This window comes from Leopardus geoffroyi, chromosome B4, assembly GCF_018350155.1.
Source record: "Leopardus geoffroyi isolate Oge1 chromosome B4, O.geoffroyi_Oge1_pat1.0, whole genome shotgun sequence".
Lineage (NCBI taxonomy): Eukaryota > Metazoa > Chordata > Mammalia > Carnivora > Felidae > Leopardus > Leopardus geoffroyi.
In genome coordinates, this window is record NC_059341.1 from 12,732,284 (window position 1) to 12,749,913 (window position 17,630).

At 47.1% G+C, this 17,630-nt stretch overlaps 1 protein-coding gene across 12 annotated transcripts in view; it reads right to left on the minus strand.

The window, feature by feature from the left end:
- The window catches only part of FRMD4A (FERM domain containing 4A), a 612,832-nt gene that overhangs the window by 177,241 nt on the left and 417,961 nt on the right, over positions 1–17,630 (minus strand). For all 12 annotated transcript variants that reach the window (XM_045464721.1, XM_045464725.1, XM_045464723.1 and 9 more), the window contains one exon: positions 13,838–13,903. In XM_045464721.1, coding sequence (XP_045320677.1) covers positions 13,838–13,903 — 66 coding nt within the window. The remainder of the gene's footprint in view (positions 1–13,837; positions 13,904–17,630) is intronic.

Genomic DNA, 17,630 nt, shown 5'->3' on the forward strand with positions numbered 1-17,630 from the left:
CAGAGGCCGTAAATGGAAGAAAGGAGAAGTTTTAATTTGATAGCTATTCATTCATTTGTTCCTCTGTTCAACGTTGGTCAACTTTCCGACGAAAGCAGCCACCACTTATGGAGCACCCATGACGAGGGTACTTGCTATTATCCACATTTCTCATCACAGTCTCGCTAGGTAGTTATTATAATTCCCATTTTAGCAACGAGAAAGCTGAAATTGATACAGGTAAATATTTTCCAAGGCCACATACCACCCATATGAGAAAAGAGAGCCAGGATTTCAACCTGGATCTGATTTTATCCCAAGTATGAGCTTTATCACATCGTTGCCCCCCAAGCCCCTGTACATCCTGTCCATAAGTCAGTGGTACAACACAAAACATAAGATTCATACATGTAAACTTTTCATAAATTTTAATGTATCCTATCTAAAAGACTGTTTTTTTACATTCTGCTTTCCCATTCTTTTTTTTTTTTTAAACGTTTATTTATTTTTGAGACAGAGAGAGACAGAGCATGAACGGAGAGGGTCAGAGAGAGGGAGACACAGAATCTGAAACAGGCTTCAGGCTCTGAGCTGTCAGCACAGAGCCCGATGCGGGGCTCGAACTCACAGACCATGAGATCATGACCTGAGCCGAAGTCAGACGCTTAACCGACTGAGCCACCCAGGTGCCCCTCCCAATTCTTTTTGGTGTGTGTGTGTGTGTGTCTGTGTGTGTGTTTTATATATACCAGTGAAGGTAAAAGCAGTGTGTGATATTTTTTAATACCCTTATTTGGCAAAAAAAACAACCTTCCAGCCCTACTTTTCCTTTATCTTTAAAGTTTCTGATCCCTTAAATGCCAAAGTCAGGGGACTACTGCATCACAGGGGCCCTAGCTGTGAGCCACAGAGGAAAGCTCCAGAAAAATGAGTCTCAATATTACTGCCTCAGGGGCACCTGAGTGGCTCAGTCGGTTGAGCATCTGACTTCGGCTCAGGTCACGATCCCGCGGTTCGTGAGTTCGAGCCCCGTGTCAGGCTCTGTGCTGATGGCTCAGAGCCTGGAACTTGGCTTCAGATCCTGTGTCTCCCTTTCTGCCCGTGCCCCTCCCCACCTTGTGCTCTGTCTCTGTCTCTCCAAAATGAATAAATGTTAAAAAAAAAAACAACTAAAAACTAAAAAAGAAAAAAATACTGCCTCAAAATACAGTGTGCTGGGAAAGCTCCAGGGGCTGACCACAGTGGATCAGATTCTGGCTCTGTTCGCGGCGGAGCCAGAGAAGTTGTCTTTCTAACATGTTCTTGACGGATGCTGATGCTGCCAATCCGGGACCACACTGGGAGAGTCACTGAGTTAAATTAAGCCAATCACATGAATCCTACCCCTGCCATCAGTGACTGGTCCAGGCGGCAGAATGAACCAACTGTGGTCTGGGGTGAAACACTGAAGTGAGGGACAGGGAAGGCCATCTGGGAAGGTTCTTCCCCCATGAGAAAAAGAGTTAATGAGAAGAGCAACACCCTTTCCCGCTTTCCAACACTGTTGTCTAAAGATGCGGCAGCCAGTCTGTGACCCGTGTAACCATGGCTGGGCGGGACGCAAATCAAGGAGCCTGCAGATTTTCCCCAGAAGTGACTACATTTAACTTTACTGCACTCACCCAAAGTGAAGATGAATGGGATGATTAGGATTTTTCTTCATGCTTTTTTTTTTAATGTTTATTTATTTTTGAGAGCCAGAGCATGAGCAGGGGAGGGGCAGAGAGAGAGGGAGACACAGAATCCGAAGCAGGCTCCAGGCTCTGAGCTGTCAGCACAGAGCCCAACGTGGGGCTCGAACCCACAGACGCGAGATCATGACCTAAGCCGAAGTCGAACCCTTAATTGACTGAGCCATCCAGGCGCCCCTCTTCATGCTTAGAGACACTTGGAGAGGACACTGCTGCTGACCTAGGGTTACGTGGCAGTGCTATTCCCTAATATTTACACACTGTGAGTGTGTGTGCACACGCAAGTGTGTAGGTGCATATGTATCTGACAGAGCCAACCAAATGCTGAAGGCATTCTGATATGACAGTGTTCACTAGGACAGATACTGTTTTATTAATCATCAAAAGGGGGGTGATGGGGCACCTGGGTGGCTCATTGGGTTGAGCATCAGATTCTTGGTTTTGGCTCAGGTCGTGATCTCAGGGTTCATGAGTGTGAGTCCAGACCCTGCATTGGACTCTGTGCTGACGGTGTGGAGCCTGCTTGGGATTCGCTCACCCTCTCTCCCTGCCTCTCCCCCGCTTGTGCCTCTTCTCTCTCTCTCCCCCTCTCTCTCTCAAAATAAATAAACGTTAAAAAAAAAAAAAAAGGCAGGTGAGAAGGCAGTGGTTTCCCCATATCTCTCTGGCTCTTGCAGACATGTGGTGAAATGATATGGAAAATCGAGGTAATCTGCAGGATCCGGGCAGTTCTAACATACCTTTGTATAAGTGCAATGGTATTTTCTGTTATTTTATAAATCACGAACGCTATTGTAAGGAAGGAAGGCTACAGTAAAGGAAGGCTAACAAAAGATTTTTATAATACCGACACATGGCTCACTTTAATGCTGTAATATATCTTAGGCTCTATCAACAATTTAAAATTGAAAGAATCATTGTCCTGATCTATTGCCTCCCTCAAAGGACTCTGCCTGGGATTTTGAAATCTTCTTCCCTTATAGAAGAAAATGCTGACCCATTTTGAACTGACAGTCAGGCATTTCCAGAGCCATAAGGTTCGCCCAAGTATCATCAAAGACTGCTCGGATCCAGCAGTGGGGAGGGGACGTGTTCTTCTGAGCCTCACAGAGTCGCCCCGAATACATCTAAATGCCCCAAAGCATCCATCTCACTGTGCACTCCAAAATCTGGCTAGCAGGCCACAATCTCTGTAAAGGATACAACCCCTAACGTGGAAACAAGAATTAATATGTGAACTTGTGAGTAGCTGAGTTTGTGAGTAATGGGCTGGGAAACCAATCACTAACTTGTTTACAAAGGAAAGAATTTGCCCTCTGGTTTTACCTTGCCACATATCACAGCCAATATGATCCATCCGTATATAATTGTGCTTCAGCGTCGTTTTAAGGTAAAGCTCTAAGGATAGGGTCACTTCTAAGATACTGGGCTGCAACCATCAAAAACATTTTTTTCTATCTTCTGTCCAAGAATGGTAAGTGATTAGCATGCTTTGACATAATCGGAGGTCCAAACCGAATTCACGGAGCTAGATGGTTATCTGTACTCTGCATGAATGCACGTCCATATATATCCTGCCTGCCCTCATCTGACCTTGTCGTGAGTTACGTGTGACATTGGAAGGATCAACACTGCTAACCAGTGTTTATGAAAACATCAGGGGATGATGTGCAGGGGAGCCTGGAAGATGGAGCAGTTAAGACATCTGATAGACAGTCAACCCATCGCGGTCACGTAAACTTGCACTGAACTCTACAAATACACCACAGAGCCCTGCACAGAGTCGTAATGAACACCAAAGTATTAGGAATAACAACACAGGAAATTCTGCAGCGTTTCCCCAAAAGGCTGAGGTGGTCGATGTTCCCATTTTACCAGTGAGCTAGCAGAGGCACGTGGCTTGTCCAGGTGACCATAGCGACTAAGTAGTCTAGGCTGGGCACCTGTTGCCAGGCTCACACAGTGCCTATGAGGTGCCAGGAAGTCTTCTAAGCATTTTTACATGTTCTAATCTTTGATTCCCAACCACAACGCTATGATACCAACAGGATCAATTTACAGATCCCCTTACAGCAGGAAGACTGAAGGCCATTATCCTTCCCAGGTCACAGATAGAGAAACCGAAGTTCACAGAGGTTGTGCAATTGGCCAAGGTTATGGAGCTCCTGAGATGTGGAGTCAGGAACCTCACGGCCTGGGCCGAGTTTGAATTTTGGTCAGGATGTGAAGCCAGACTGTCCGGCTCCAAAGCCTGTGCTCCCAAAGCACTGAACCGGCTCTTCCTTGGAGTCATAGGGCCTGACTTTGAGTCAGATCTCTACCGTTCACTAGCTGTGCCACTTTGAACAAGTTACTTAACTTCTCTGTGCCTCCATTTCTTCATCTGCAAAATGAGAACGGTGACAGTCACCCTCCTCCTTGAGTCGTGAAGGGGACTACGAGCTGATGACTCAGCATACATAAAGCACCGAGAACAGAGTCTGGTATAGAAAGAAAGTGCTCAACTAGCTAATGTGATGATTAATCACTAAGCTATGAAGTTTCTCCTAGCATTCGAAAGATGTTTATGTAATTAAAATTTGATTTACACTTAACCGTTCAGGAATGCATTCATTTGCATAAAGCCCAAAGAAGAGTTCTATTTTCCGTCATCTGCTTTCTACCTAGAGGAGTGATTTCCAAGCCCTGAAGGGTCTATGGACACCGCTTGGGTCAGTCACTATAAGAGATGATGGACAGCAGGTGGGATCCAGACCTTCTCCACCTATACGGACTGGACGGAGGGTTCTGCAAGTAAGAGACGTTTGCGAACCACCGGTTTTAAGGACTACTGCGGGGTCACGTGGTTGCTTCTGTCTACGCCCACGGTTCTAATTCCACACAACTGTAAAATTCAGGACGCCCGCTCTGCTGGGCGGAGACTCGCAACTATGACCCCCTCGGGCACACCCAGAGAGGGGGCAGCGAGGGGCAGAACCACACTCTCCACGACTTTAACATACTGCCCTTGTAAGAAGGACACGTCCGATTACGGAAGGCTGGCAGGGGCCAACAGAGGAATTCAAACAGAATGAATGGATGGCTTTTGAGCCACCAGAAAGAGCAGATCTGGGCTCCTTAACGAGGGAGGACAGGGTGCGGCTGGTACATGTGCACCAGGAGGCGGCTGTCCCCAGTACAGGAGGTAGCCCCTTTCGGGAAGAGGAACCCCCAACCCCGGGTTTGTAAAAAGTCCTACGGCCTGAATCATGTCTTGCCTCTAGACTTGACCTCGTGCCCCAAGGGGAGGCGCTCGGATCTACACAGCACAGTAGCAGATGAACAACTGAGGTTTACCAAATGAGCAAGTATTTGAACTGAGCAATGTGCCAAACACCAATCTGTGAGTTATGGATGAAAAACAAAAAACACCCAGATTTGCTAATTCCCAGATTCCTGTGACGCCATCGCTTCCAGATGGCCGGTTTTCTCGTTGGTGCCACACAGTTCTGAGGGGTGTGTGCACATATGCGTGTTTTTATGTGTGTCTTCCCTGCCCCCTGCAAACAAAACCACTCCCATTTTGCTGAGCTGGGTTGTGTGGTAAGTTTCAATCCCCCCCAACCTTGGCCCCACCCTTCTTATCCCTCAGGAGCAGAGAGGCAAAACTAGGAGCCCAGGGTGGACAAGCTATCTCCTGAGGTTCCTTATCTGCCTACACTCCAACTGGGCTACTTTGGAGAATATGTGGAAAATGATTCTGTAAAGGGATCGAGGAAAACAAAAAAAATAACTCGGCAGTGACACCAAAGCAAAAACATAAAATCAACTTTCTGGAGGGTCATTCCTGGAAGGCATGGAGAAGCACTGCCTTCCTCTCCCTTTCCTTATTCTCCATCCCATTTGGGGTGAACCACAGGAAACTGTCCTTTGTGTAGAACAAAGTCGGCCCCAAATTGGCCATTTCAAACGATTCCCGTGAACACTTTTTAAAACTGGTTGAAATTAGCATCAAGGGAGAGTGGGGGTGGGGGTGTTGGAGGAAGTGGGGGAGGGGAGCAAAGGGGTTGTTGCCTGGCAACCAGAGCCTGGACCCCGACAGCCCCAGACGACCTCTTCTTACCCTGTGCCTGGCTGAGCTGTCTGGTCCAGGAGCCGCGTGCGCCTGTGTGTTGGGGGCGGGGTCCCCGGATGATTGCATCAATCTGCCCGATCCTGACACTCCTCCCTCCATCACTGCCCCTCAGGGAGACGGGAGATTCTCTTTTGTTCTCAACCCGAGCCCAGCTCACCAGTTTCTCAGTTATTGCCCAGAGGGAGACTCTTAGCTGGGTGTGTCCCCCAAGGGTATGTTTTACTGGCTATTTCTTCCTCCGTGCAATGAAATGAACTTCTGATTACATGCAGACTCAGCCTTGCGGTCTCTGCCTCTCGTCTATACCTTAACATCAATTTGCTTCATCATGTGCCTTTAAAATGTTACCTATTACCAGCCACCCCCCGGGGGCTGGAAACACATCTGTTTGGCTCACTTGGTAGAGTACCCCGTTCTGCAAAGACGAGACTAATAAATGAGGATGGCAATCGTGGTGAAGTGTGAGGTCAGCCAAAGCTGTGCTGATCGACACCCTTCTGGCTCTTTTTTTTTTTTTTTTTTTTTTTTTTTTTTGAGGTGGCCTGGTGGTCTGGGAGGTCCCGGACAGAAGGTTTCTAACACTGAGGCCCTCAGTCGGCTTGCAGCTCCTGTACATGGCTTCCCACTCCTGGCTGAGACCATACCTCCTGGTGAATTCGGCCCAGACAGGAACAGATGGCATGCCGCTTCATGCTTCAGTGCACGGGCCAGCAAGCAAATCGGACCACCCTTCTCAGCTGAGCAGATATGGATTCAACTCTCTATTTTTTCTCCCTTCTCTTGGCAACACGTGCTTTGGGGGAATTCCTGGTTTGCTTGGTAGAAAACCGTCCCTTGCATTTTTTTTTTTTTTAACAGAAGAACATCCTTAACCACAGACGGAGCTGAGAATGCAGTGTGAGGGTGTGCACGTGGAGGTGTGCACACACGTAGAGAACCCAAGTCTGTTTGTCTGTTCTTTGCAGCACTAGTAGGGTACCAGACGTTGTTATGTTTTTTTTTTTTTTTAAGCTCATTATAGGCCGGGAAATTTCCTTTACCCTCTATGCTGCTTTACTCAGGGCCCATATTAACTTACTCAACTTCTAAGCGGGAATATCACCAGCGTGACTTGTCAGGAGAAAAATGATGAGCAGGTTTAATCCACTGCTGCTTGTCCCTTCCACACCTGATACCCCGAGGCTGATGCCTGATGTGGAAATCCTGGACTGCATGTGTCACATGCTCAGATCTCCACCAGACAGACTAGGAACTTAGCTCACAGAAATGAAACGACCCGGGGAAGCCCATCTTCGGTTCTAGACTTGGGATGGGGGCTGAAGCCTTTAATTCTAGCTGTTTCTACACTTGATCTTAGCCAAAAGGCCGAGAAGCGATAATTCCAGTTGTTTCTGATGCCGGTGCTGGGGGCCAGCATAGCGGCCATGTTACAGGTGAACTATACCGTGTCCCAGGTCTGTATTATGTAGACTTCTCACAGCGCAATGAAATGAAAACAGGATGCAGCATCAGAAGAGCTGTGCTCAAGCTGTACGCATGACTACATGACCTCAAGTGAATTAATTAACCTTCCTGAATTTCTGTTTCCTTATTAGCTGAGTTAGTGCCGGCTTCACACAGTCAACGTAGGCGCGCCTGGGTGGCTTGGTCGGTTAAGCGTCTGACTTCAGCTCAGATCATGATTTCGCCGTTCCTGAGTTCGAGCCTGATGTCTCCCTCTCTCTCTCTGCCTCTCCCCTACTGACGCTCTATCTCTCTCTCTCGAAAATAAACATTAAAAAAATCAATACACAGTCAATATAAAAATTAAATGAGATGTGCCCCAGTGATACCCCAAAAGGAACTGTAAAATGTGCTCATTCCTGGGGAGGACATCCGGTATGAAATCTGGGCAGCCCTAAACAATTTGATTGTGCCCACAATCTTCTCTCTAATGATCTTCTCTCTACCCTTTAGCGGTACCCTGTCCAACAGAAATACCATGTCAGCCACAAATGTGAAGCCAGTATGAAATAAGATTTTTTTAGGAGTCCTATTAAACAAGGTTTGATTAACTTTAATTACATATTTTCTCTAACCTAATTAAGATACCCCCAAGTAGTTCATTTTTTTTTAATGTTTGTTTATTTTTGAGAGAGAGAGCAAGTGGGGGAGGGGCAGAGAGAGAGGGAGACACAGAATCTGAAGCAGGCTCCAGGCTCCGAGCTGTCAGCACAGAGCCTGACGCGGGGCTCAAACCCGTGAACCGTGAGATGGTGACCTGAGCTGAAGCCAGATGCTTAACCGAATGAGCCACCCAGGCGCCCCCCAAATAGTTCATTTTCAACATGGAATCATCAATATAAAAACCATTAATAAGATTTTTTCGCTTTTTTCCTTTGGTTTCCACACGAAGCCTTCCAAATCTGGTGTGTATTTTACATCACATCTCGGTTTGGGCCGCCCACATTTCGAACACTGCATTTCACTACACAGCACAGCTTTAGATCCTTCCTGATGTTTCTGTCCCACCAGCTTTCTCAGAACTGGGGACACCGTGTAATGTACAACCAGAACCCAGCTACTATCTTTCATTCTCCTGGAAAAAAAAAAGAAAAAGAAAAACAACAACGGGCTCCACTTCTCAGAGTCACAGGACACTCTGTTCCTCTATTTTAACAGAAGTGGATGGTCAGCAAAGTGCCGCCCAAGGCTCCCGAGAGACTGGGTCAGAGGGAGAGACGCGGCAATCCTGGAATGCCGCCTGACATCCCGGGGCAGCTTCCTGAACAGAACACAAAGAGGGTTCACGGCGGCAGGGTCGTGGGGCTGGAGAGGAATCCGATTCGTAAAGCTCTACCATCCGAGGGAAGAATTGCAGCCAACAGAGCATAACTTCGACTCGTCTACAGCACCGGGCACAGCCCAGAGACAAGTACGAGGCACGTGTCTGTTGTTCTTGTCCCGGCCTGCCTTCCTGTAGGACAGGCGGCCGCGTCATGTCCTAAGCCTCAGGAGAACCTAATAAGGCACGGCCACACCTCAGCCATTCCAATCTAGTGAAAATCTATTCTATTTTTAAGAAACGCAAGAGAAAGAATCCGGAATCTTCCTTATTAACCGCTTCCAGTCCCCCAACTATTGACCCTCACTGTCAGGAAATTCTCCTGGGTCTTATTTAAATGATTCTCGCTAAGGCTAAAGCACAGTTCCCTTTCTTTGCTTTCAAAATGCTCCCCTACCTAGGCAGAATAAAAAAATGAAGAAAGTAATTTTAAACGAATAACCACCTGGAGATAGGATTTGAGAATGTTACTTTAATACAAAACACTCGTGACGCCCTCTTATCCGGCTACAGAAGGATCAGGAAGAGGCTGATAGAGAGACATACTTGAGGGCGGCCTCCCTCATTCTGACGCAGGCTTTTCCGACTACATTTCTAACTGGTTGAAACAATTTTGGCTGACAGAGCAAATGACAGGGTCTTCAGGTTGGACGGGAGGGTGATCTGGCTGGAAACCTGTCACACGACGACGACCAAGGTTGGAGGCTTGGTTTTGTCTCTTGAAAGCCCACATCATCGTTCCGGCTGTCCTTAAGTGGAATTTAAGGACTTACGGAGTCACACGGTAATGCTGTGGGGGCCGCTGGCCGTGGATTTCAAGATGCACCTTTCAAACATTAAATCCGAGCGTGTGCACTCCGGACCTTTGCCCTTTCGCCTGTAGGGGTACTGAGGGATTTACTCAGGGCAATCAGGGATTTGGCAGCACAGATTCTGCTCAGTAATCCCAAAAGGGCTTTATTATTTTTTTTTTAACGTTTTATTTATTTTTGAGACAGAGAGAGACAGAGCATGAACGGGGGAGGGGCAGAGAGAGAGGGAGACACAGAATCGGAAGCAGGCTGCAGGCTCTGAGCCATCAGCACAGAGCCCGATGCGGGGCTCGAACTCACAGACTGTGAGATCATGACCTGAGCCAAAGTTGGACGCTCAGCCGACTGAGCCACCCAGGCACCCCCCAAAGGGCTTTAGAAGAAGCATTAAATGTTGGGATTATGGCCATTTTGTTATAACCCAAAGAAGGGAAATGCTATCGTCACAGGGGCCAGGTCCACACCGCTGCAGGAAATGATCTGTGAGGGTGCCCGGTTATCAGAATCCTTCTGGTCGGACGCAGGTCTTGTTCGTTGTTGGTTCCACGTCGTTTAACGCTTCTCTCGTGCCGTCGAAGTTCTGTGAGATGTAGCCTTCGTGTGTCTCTAACTCTAACAGCGGCTGAGAAACCAGACCTCCCATCTCTGCAGCTACCTACTGATTTTATTCGACCAGCCGCTCTTGTGTAAACCTGCACATGCTTCCCCGTGGGGGATAAACATTTCCCCCACACCTGCCTCTCCATGTAACAGACCCTGGAGGGTACACGTCGTCGTCGGCAACACTCGCCCCTCCCCAGACCCACAACTCCAGGTCACAAGACTGAGAAGGGCCATTTCCTCATCTGAGCCTTGTCACAAACACTCTGAAACTGGTCTTCAAACCAACAACACCAAACCCTTCGGCCCTCAATGTACTTGGGTGACTGAAGTATAAAGGAATCTGCAAGGGCATCACTCTGTGGAGTTAGCAATATCAAAAAGAGAATTATGGGATCCAAGCGTTTTATTCTACCAAAAACTTAGCGTGGGTCCAAACAAACTCAACAATATGGGATTCCCTTTAGAAAGGATTTTGTCAAAAGAACATAACCCTGAGCAAGAGAACTTTGTGGAAGAGAAAGAAAAGTCATATTTAACTTGGTGTTTGCACACTTCCTTTTTTTTTTTTTTTATGTATCGTTTTTTTTTGTGTGTGTGTGCTAAACTAAATCCTCTGCCAAGCCATTGGTTCCATGCCAAAAAGTCCTTTGGGGAAATAATACCAGGGCATTTTAGGATTAGCCCATTCTTTCATTCCACAAGGATCTGTTCAGTGGCATTTCTGCCGGGTGCTGGGGATACACAGCGATCTTGACACGGACTCAGCCCTCAAACTGTGGGCGGCTCTGGGCAACAGAGTAAACAGGCAATGACCGCGAGCTGTGACACTGAATTGTGGCAGTGCTCGAAGAGGGGACCCACAGGGGAGGAGACACAGCCAAGAACAAGACTTGGGGGGGGCAGGGGGTAGGGCCAAGAGGTTGGGGGAAAAGTATCTTCTAAGCCATGAACTGGAGGCTTAACAGAAACCAGCAGGGCACAGGGGGTGCGGGCGTGGGAGGGAGAGTTCTAGCAAGAGGAAGTAACATGTGACGTGTGTTCCCAAGGGGATGGGCAGAGTGTAACTTCTCACCATCTGGATTGTGAAGGGCTCAGGATGGCCCTTCCTAAACTGTGCACAGCAGTAACTAAATATCTTTTCTGTGACTCAAGTTCACTTCCAGTGCCCTGGTTTACATCCTCCCAGGGCAGGCTGGCCAACAGATCATAACTTCACTGCCACTTGAGGCCTCATTTCCTGTTTCAGACAGTGGCTGTTTTCCACACCTCTAAACGCTGATTTAAAAAAAAAAAAAGCATCTAAAACACACAAGGCCACTCCCCTACAAATTCTTCATGCTGATTCTTAACAGTTGAAAGCTCCAAATACTTTGTTAGTGATTTTGCTAACGGAGATCTAACTCACTTTACACTTCCTGTATGCTGGCTCACCTCACCCCCCACATCCAAACCACAAGTCTGACTCTTAATAAGGCCATAAATCTTGGAATCTAGCCTAGGACATAATCCCAAACACGGGACAGCTCTATACACACGGGTAAATTAATGACGGCATTTGCCGGTAACAGCGGAAAAACCATAAAACAAACAAACAGAAAACCTTAAACGTACCCAAATGAGTGAACGGTTAGATAATGACGGTATATCCATTTCTGGAATTTCTGTTAATATTAACAAAGATGAAAACTTATAGCAACCTGGAAAATGCCAGTGAAAGACGTTAGGTGGAAAAATAAAATATACAGAACTACACACACAATGATGACAACCTTGCAAGAAACAGAACTACAAAAAATGCTGGAAAGGAATTTGCTGAAATGAGACTAATAGGGGAATTAGTGTGTGGTGATTATGAGCTTTTTCCTATTTTCTACGTTTCCTACATTGCATTTGTAATGCCTTTATAATTTAAATCTAATTAAAAGTATTAATTCCTTGGGGCGTCGGAGTGGCTCAGTTGGTTGAGTGTCCTACTTCGGCTCAGGTCATGATCTCACAGCTTGTGGGTTCGAGCCCCGCGTCAGGCTCTGTGCTGACAGCTCAGAGCCTGGAGCCTGCTTCGGATTCTGTCTCCCTCTCTCTGCCCCTCCCCCAGTCGCGCTCTGTCTCAGTCTCTCAAAGTTGAATAAATGTTAAAAAACAAAAAAATGGTATTAGGGGCACCTGAGTGGCTCAGTCGGTTAAGTGTCTGACTTCAGCTCAGGTCATGATCTCATAGTTCACGGGTTCAAGTCCTGCATGGGGCTCTGTGCTGACAGCTCAGAGCCTGGAGCCTGCTTCGGATTCTGTGTCTCCCTCTCTCTCTGCCCCTCCCCTGCTCACATTCTGTCTGTCTCTCTCTTTCTCTCAAAAATAAATAAATATCAAAAAAAATTTTTTTTAAAGCATTAATTCCTTTAAGTTAGCAACCGGAACATTTCCAAATCCAAGCGGGACGTACGAGGGAGCATGAGGTGAGGGTATTTGTACGTGAATCTTCCATTGCAACAGAACCAGTTCCCGCAGTGGAAGAGCATGCAGGCACCATTTCAACGTACTGACGAACTACAGCTCATTTGGCAAAACGTTCTGGGTAATGAGGAGCACTGCCCTGAGAGTCTGACAGACATCTGAGAATGTCGAGTGCATACAGTGATAAAAGTTGGGAGTCGAACAACAGATGTAAGTTCTTTAAATCAAGTTGGGCAGCTTCATGAGTCTTTAGGGTTCTCAGTGAAACAGTGATTTTTTGTTTTCCACAGTAAGCTTAACAAGACCGGGGTCTCTGATTCTAATACTGCTCTGACTTCTCGGACCCTGATGTGTGCTCAGTTTGGAGATGGAGTGATTGATTTCCTGCGGGTCAAGGGACACGTAGATGTTCCAGGGTGATGTGATGTTGACCCACGGGAGGGAGGTGACTTGGCCCTGGGAGGGAAGACAGAGCCAGGAGAATGCTCCTCTTCCCCCACACTTACAAAAGCTTAGCTCGAAAACAGCCAATGGTTCCCTATCCCTCTCTGAGCAGGGAAGACGACCAAATCTGTTTTAGCGGCCGCGAGACTTATTTGTGTTATATTACAGCGAACTCCTTCAAGTACAAACAGCTAATGGCAGTTGTGGAATTTCCTTTTCTAGGGACGTGCAACAGGAGGTCAGATATACATCTGGCCTTGAATGCCTGAGGCGCGGTGTACAAAGAAACAGAACGAACGAAAATAGCACTCACACACAAAAATACCAGGGTGCGCCGTCCCTCTCTCAGACACTCTGAGATACCGATTTAAAACCCGTTTATAAATGGATGACGGGCATCTGGGGTGCCTGGGTGGCTCAGTCGGTTGAGCGTCCGACTTCGGCTCAGGTCATGATCTCGCGGTTCGTGAGTTCGAGCCCCGCGTCGGGCTCTGTGCTGACAGCTGGGGGCCCGGAGCCTGTTTCAGATTCTGTGTCTCCCTCTCTCTGACCCTCCCCCATTCATGCTCTGTCTCTCTCTGTCTCAAAAATAAATAAACGTTAAAAAAAATTTTTTTAAAAAAACAAATGGGTGACGGGCATCAAGGAGGGCACTCATTACGATGAGCACTGGGTGTCGCATATAAGCGACGAACCACAGGAATCTCGCCCCGAAGCCAAGAGCACACTGTACATGCTGTGTGTTAGCTAACGTGACAATAAATTGTGTTAAAAACTAAAATAAAACCCGTTTACATATTCCCCCACCCATCGGCTGAATCGGAGACTGAACCACATCAGCCCCGGAAGAAGTTCAGAACGTTGGCCAAGAGCCACTTACCTGTACTAAGAGTTCCAGCTTCCTGTCATCCAGAAGATGTACTTGACATCGACGGCCCTCCGTCATCTACGAAGAAAGACAAACGATGGTCACTGAGAGTCTAACAGCCTGACAGATGGTTAACAGGCGCCCTATGCTGGACCACACCAGGCACAGCGCTCTGGGCAAATCTTGCAGAAGCGGCAGGAGGGGTTCCTTCCTTCCTTCCCTCCTTCCTTTAAAATCACTCAGGGAGCACTTTCTATGTGCCAGGCACTATCCTGGGAGCTGGGTGTCCAAGAGCACCCAAGACAAGGTCCCTGCCCTCATGGAGCTTACGTTCTTACGGGGGAGATATAAAATAAATCAGCAAATACATTCACAACCTGATACCAGGTGGTGAGAAGTGTTCCGCGCTTTAATCATTCTTCCGTTCAGTAATTGTATCACCACGCATCAGGGGCAGATTTCAGTATCCCGTCTCTGCCACCTCTCCTGTCCCCCTGACTGTCCCCCTTACCGAGCACACGGGAGCAGACGACCACCTCGCGCACAACTGCCTTTGATGTCTGTGAAGCTTCCTTCTCCACAGGATAATCGTTTAGTACCCTAGTCCCTACACTGCTTTCAACTGTGATAGAAGAACGCGGGAAGCTAAATGCTCACAGGTAAGCCTGAGCCCCGACCCTTGCGCCTTTCATAACTATCACCACTGGCCCTGTAATAGAAAGAACGTCCAGGCAAGCAAGAGGAGACCCATGCCGGGTCCTGGCCCCCCGGGTCCATTCGTCTCTGCAGCCCCGTCTCCTATACAAAAGCGACTGGGCTGGTACCAACGGAGTTTCACCAGAGCTTTAATAACTGGCTTTCTGGAAGGAAGAAGCCTTAATTTGTAGCATCTGCTAGAGCCCTGGCATCCCTCTCAAAGGAAATCCTTTGAAGAATGAGGCTCCTTCTAGATGTCAGCGGGCCACCGCTCTAACCAAAACTTCTCTCTCTGCACTCCAGATATCTTCACGGTGTCTGATCTCCAGTTACTGTCCACACGACAACACGGATGGTATTTCCCACACACACAGTAGACTTAAATAATTCCAGGAGCACGGATGGTAGTGAAGTCTGGTCAAATAACAGGAAATTTCCCTTCCATTAGTGACAGGTTTTGCGTATTTATTACCTTTGTTTTTAATATAACATACTTGACTCTAAATTTATATAATTTAATGTCAATAATGGCTATGTTTTATACCCCTGGCACGCAGAATTCCCGGAAACGTACCTACTGGCTGTTACAACGGGTAAGAGCAAGTTCCAACACTGCTGTCTGGACCAGAAGACCCAGAAGGGTCCTTCCAAGCCCTCGTATTTGTATATGACTCTGCAGCCCCCGCTGAAGCCACCTTCTTTTTGCCCAGTGAGCAGCTGCTTCATGCAGACCCAAGGGCAGGCCTGGCCTTATCTCCCTGCACAGCTATCGTGGTCCCTTCTCAAGAGTGCTTTCTCCAGGAAAGATGGGAGAGATAGCATCTTCTGGCTCAACAGGGATTATTCTCTAACCATCAGCATGTCCCAAACTGGTTTGTACTCCCATGAGAAAAGTCTCCTTCGCCAGAAGGAGGGTGACTTCCTCACCCACCAAGCTACCATCAACTCAGATTTCCTTAGTTATGGGATCTTAACCAAAACAACAGGCTCTGCCTGCATGGGACCCAAATAAAGTCTCTTGAATGGGAGTTACAGTAATGACTCAGCAGTCCCCAGCTCTTAGAAAAATCATCACGAGAAACTTCACACGCCCATAAGCACTCCAACAGAGGTTAAAGGACGGTACAAACGGAGGAGAACTTCAGTCCAGAGGTTTGCCATTTTGCACATAAAAGCCAAAGCAGGCAGCCATGGGCATGAGGTGGCTCTGTGAAAAGTCCTTATTCGTTCTTGGAACTCTTAACGTTAGGTGTTAATCGCCTTAAAAGGAGAATGGGCTCCAATCCCATTAGAAACCACTAACTGCACACAGTAGGCATCCCAGCTGGCTGACTTCATTTAAAAAAACCCGTTAGCTTCAAAAAATAGACAAATGGGACTACATCATAATAAAAAGCCTCTGCCCGGCAAAGGAAACCATCAACCAAATGAAAAGTCAACCCTCTGAATGGAAGACAATTACTTGCCAGTCACATATCTGGCAAGGTGTTAATATATAAAGAACTCTTAGGACTCAGCAGCAAAACTGCAAACAATCCTATTATAAAATGGGCAGACGGTCTGAAGGGGCATTTTTCCAAAGAAGACCTACACATGGCCAGCAGACACATGGTAAGATGCCCAACATCACTCATCGTCAGGGAAATACAAATCACAACCACAGTGAGATACCCCTCACACCTGTTAGAGTGACTAGTATCAAAAAGACAAGAAACAACAAGTGTTGATGACGATGCAGAGAAGAGGGAACCTTCGTGGATGGCTGGTGGGAACGCAGCCTGGTGCAGCCCCTGTGGAAAACGGTATGGAGGTTCCTCCAAAAATTAAAAATAGAACTACCCCACGATACAGTCATTCCACTTCCGGGTATTTATCCAGAGAAGATGAGAACACGAATTCGAGAAGATAAATGTATCCCCCTTTTCCCTGCATCATTATTTACAGCAGAGAAGGCACAGAGGCAACCTACGTGTCCACTGGTGGATAAATGGATAAAGAACACGTGGTACGTATATTCAGCGGAGTATCGTTCAGCTAGAAGAAAGAAGGAAACCTTGCCATTTGTGACAATACGGATGGACATTGAGGGCATCAGGCTAAGTGAAATAAGTCGGAGAAAGACAAATGACCTCACTTATATATGGAATTTACACAAACGAACAAAAAAAGAAACAGATTCATGAACACAGAGAACCTACTGGTAGTTGTAGAGCTGGGGGGGGAGGGGCGTCAGGAGGTTGGGGGGAATTGGTGAAGTGGGTCCAAACGTCAAAAGGTACAAAGTCCCAGCAATTCAGTTCTTAATAGGAAGACCCCAAGGTTAACACAGAGGAGGTTCAAGGAAGAAAAAGTGTACAACCATCCAGCACATTATTTTGAAATTCCTTTAAAGACATTATAGGCTTCAGAAAATTCTCTGAAGGGTGGGGGACACAGGAGAATTTTTATAAAGGAAACCTGCCTGTCCCTATAGAACCTTCAGAACACAAAGTGTTTTTTTAATGGTTATTTATTTTTCAGAGAGAGAAAGAGAGCAGGGGAGGGGCAGAGGGATAGGGAGACAGAGAATCCCAAGCAGGCCCCTTGCTGTCAACACCGAGCCCGATGTGGGGGCTCGAACTCATAAACTGTGAGATCACGACTTGAGCTGAAACCAAGAGTCAGATGCTCAGCCAACTGAGCTAGCCAGGTGTCCCTAAAACACAACGTTTGGAGCTTTGTTTTATCATAAAAGCTAAGGACATAAACGCGTTCTTGACTTACTTATCCACATTTCAACAAAATTGATACAAACAAAGGGAAATTAGAATCGCCGAGATATCAAATAAAGGTGGGTTGTTTGTTTTCTTTCTTGTTTTTTAGAGAGAGAGAGAAAGCACAAGCATGGGAGAGGTGCAAAGGGAAAGGGAGGGAGACAATCTTCAGTAGGCTCCATGCACAGCACAGAGCCCCACGAAGGGCTCGATCCCACAACCCTGGGATCATGACCTGAAAAGGAATCAAGACTCAGAGGCTCAACTGACTAAGCCACCCGGGCTCCCCTCAAATGAAGGTTTAATTGCAACACCAAAGAGGCCGTATATCATTTTCTCAGAATTATTTCGAAGCA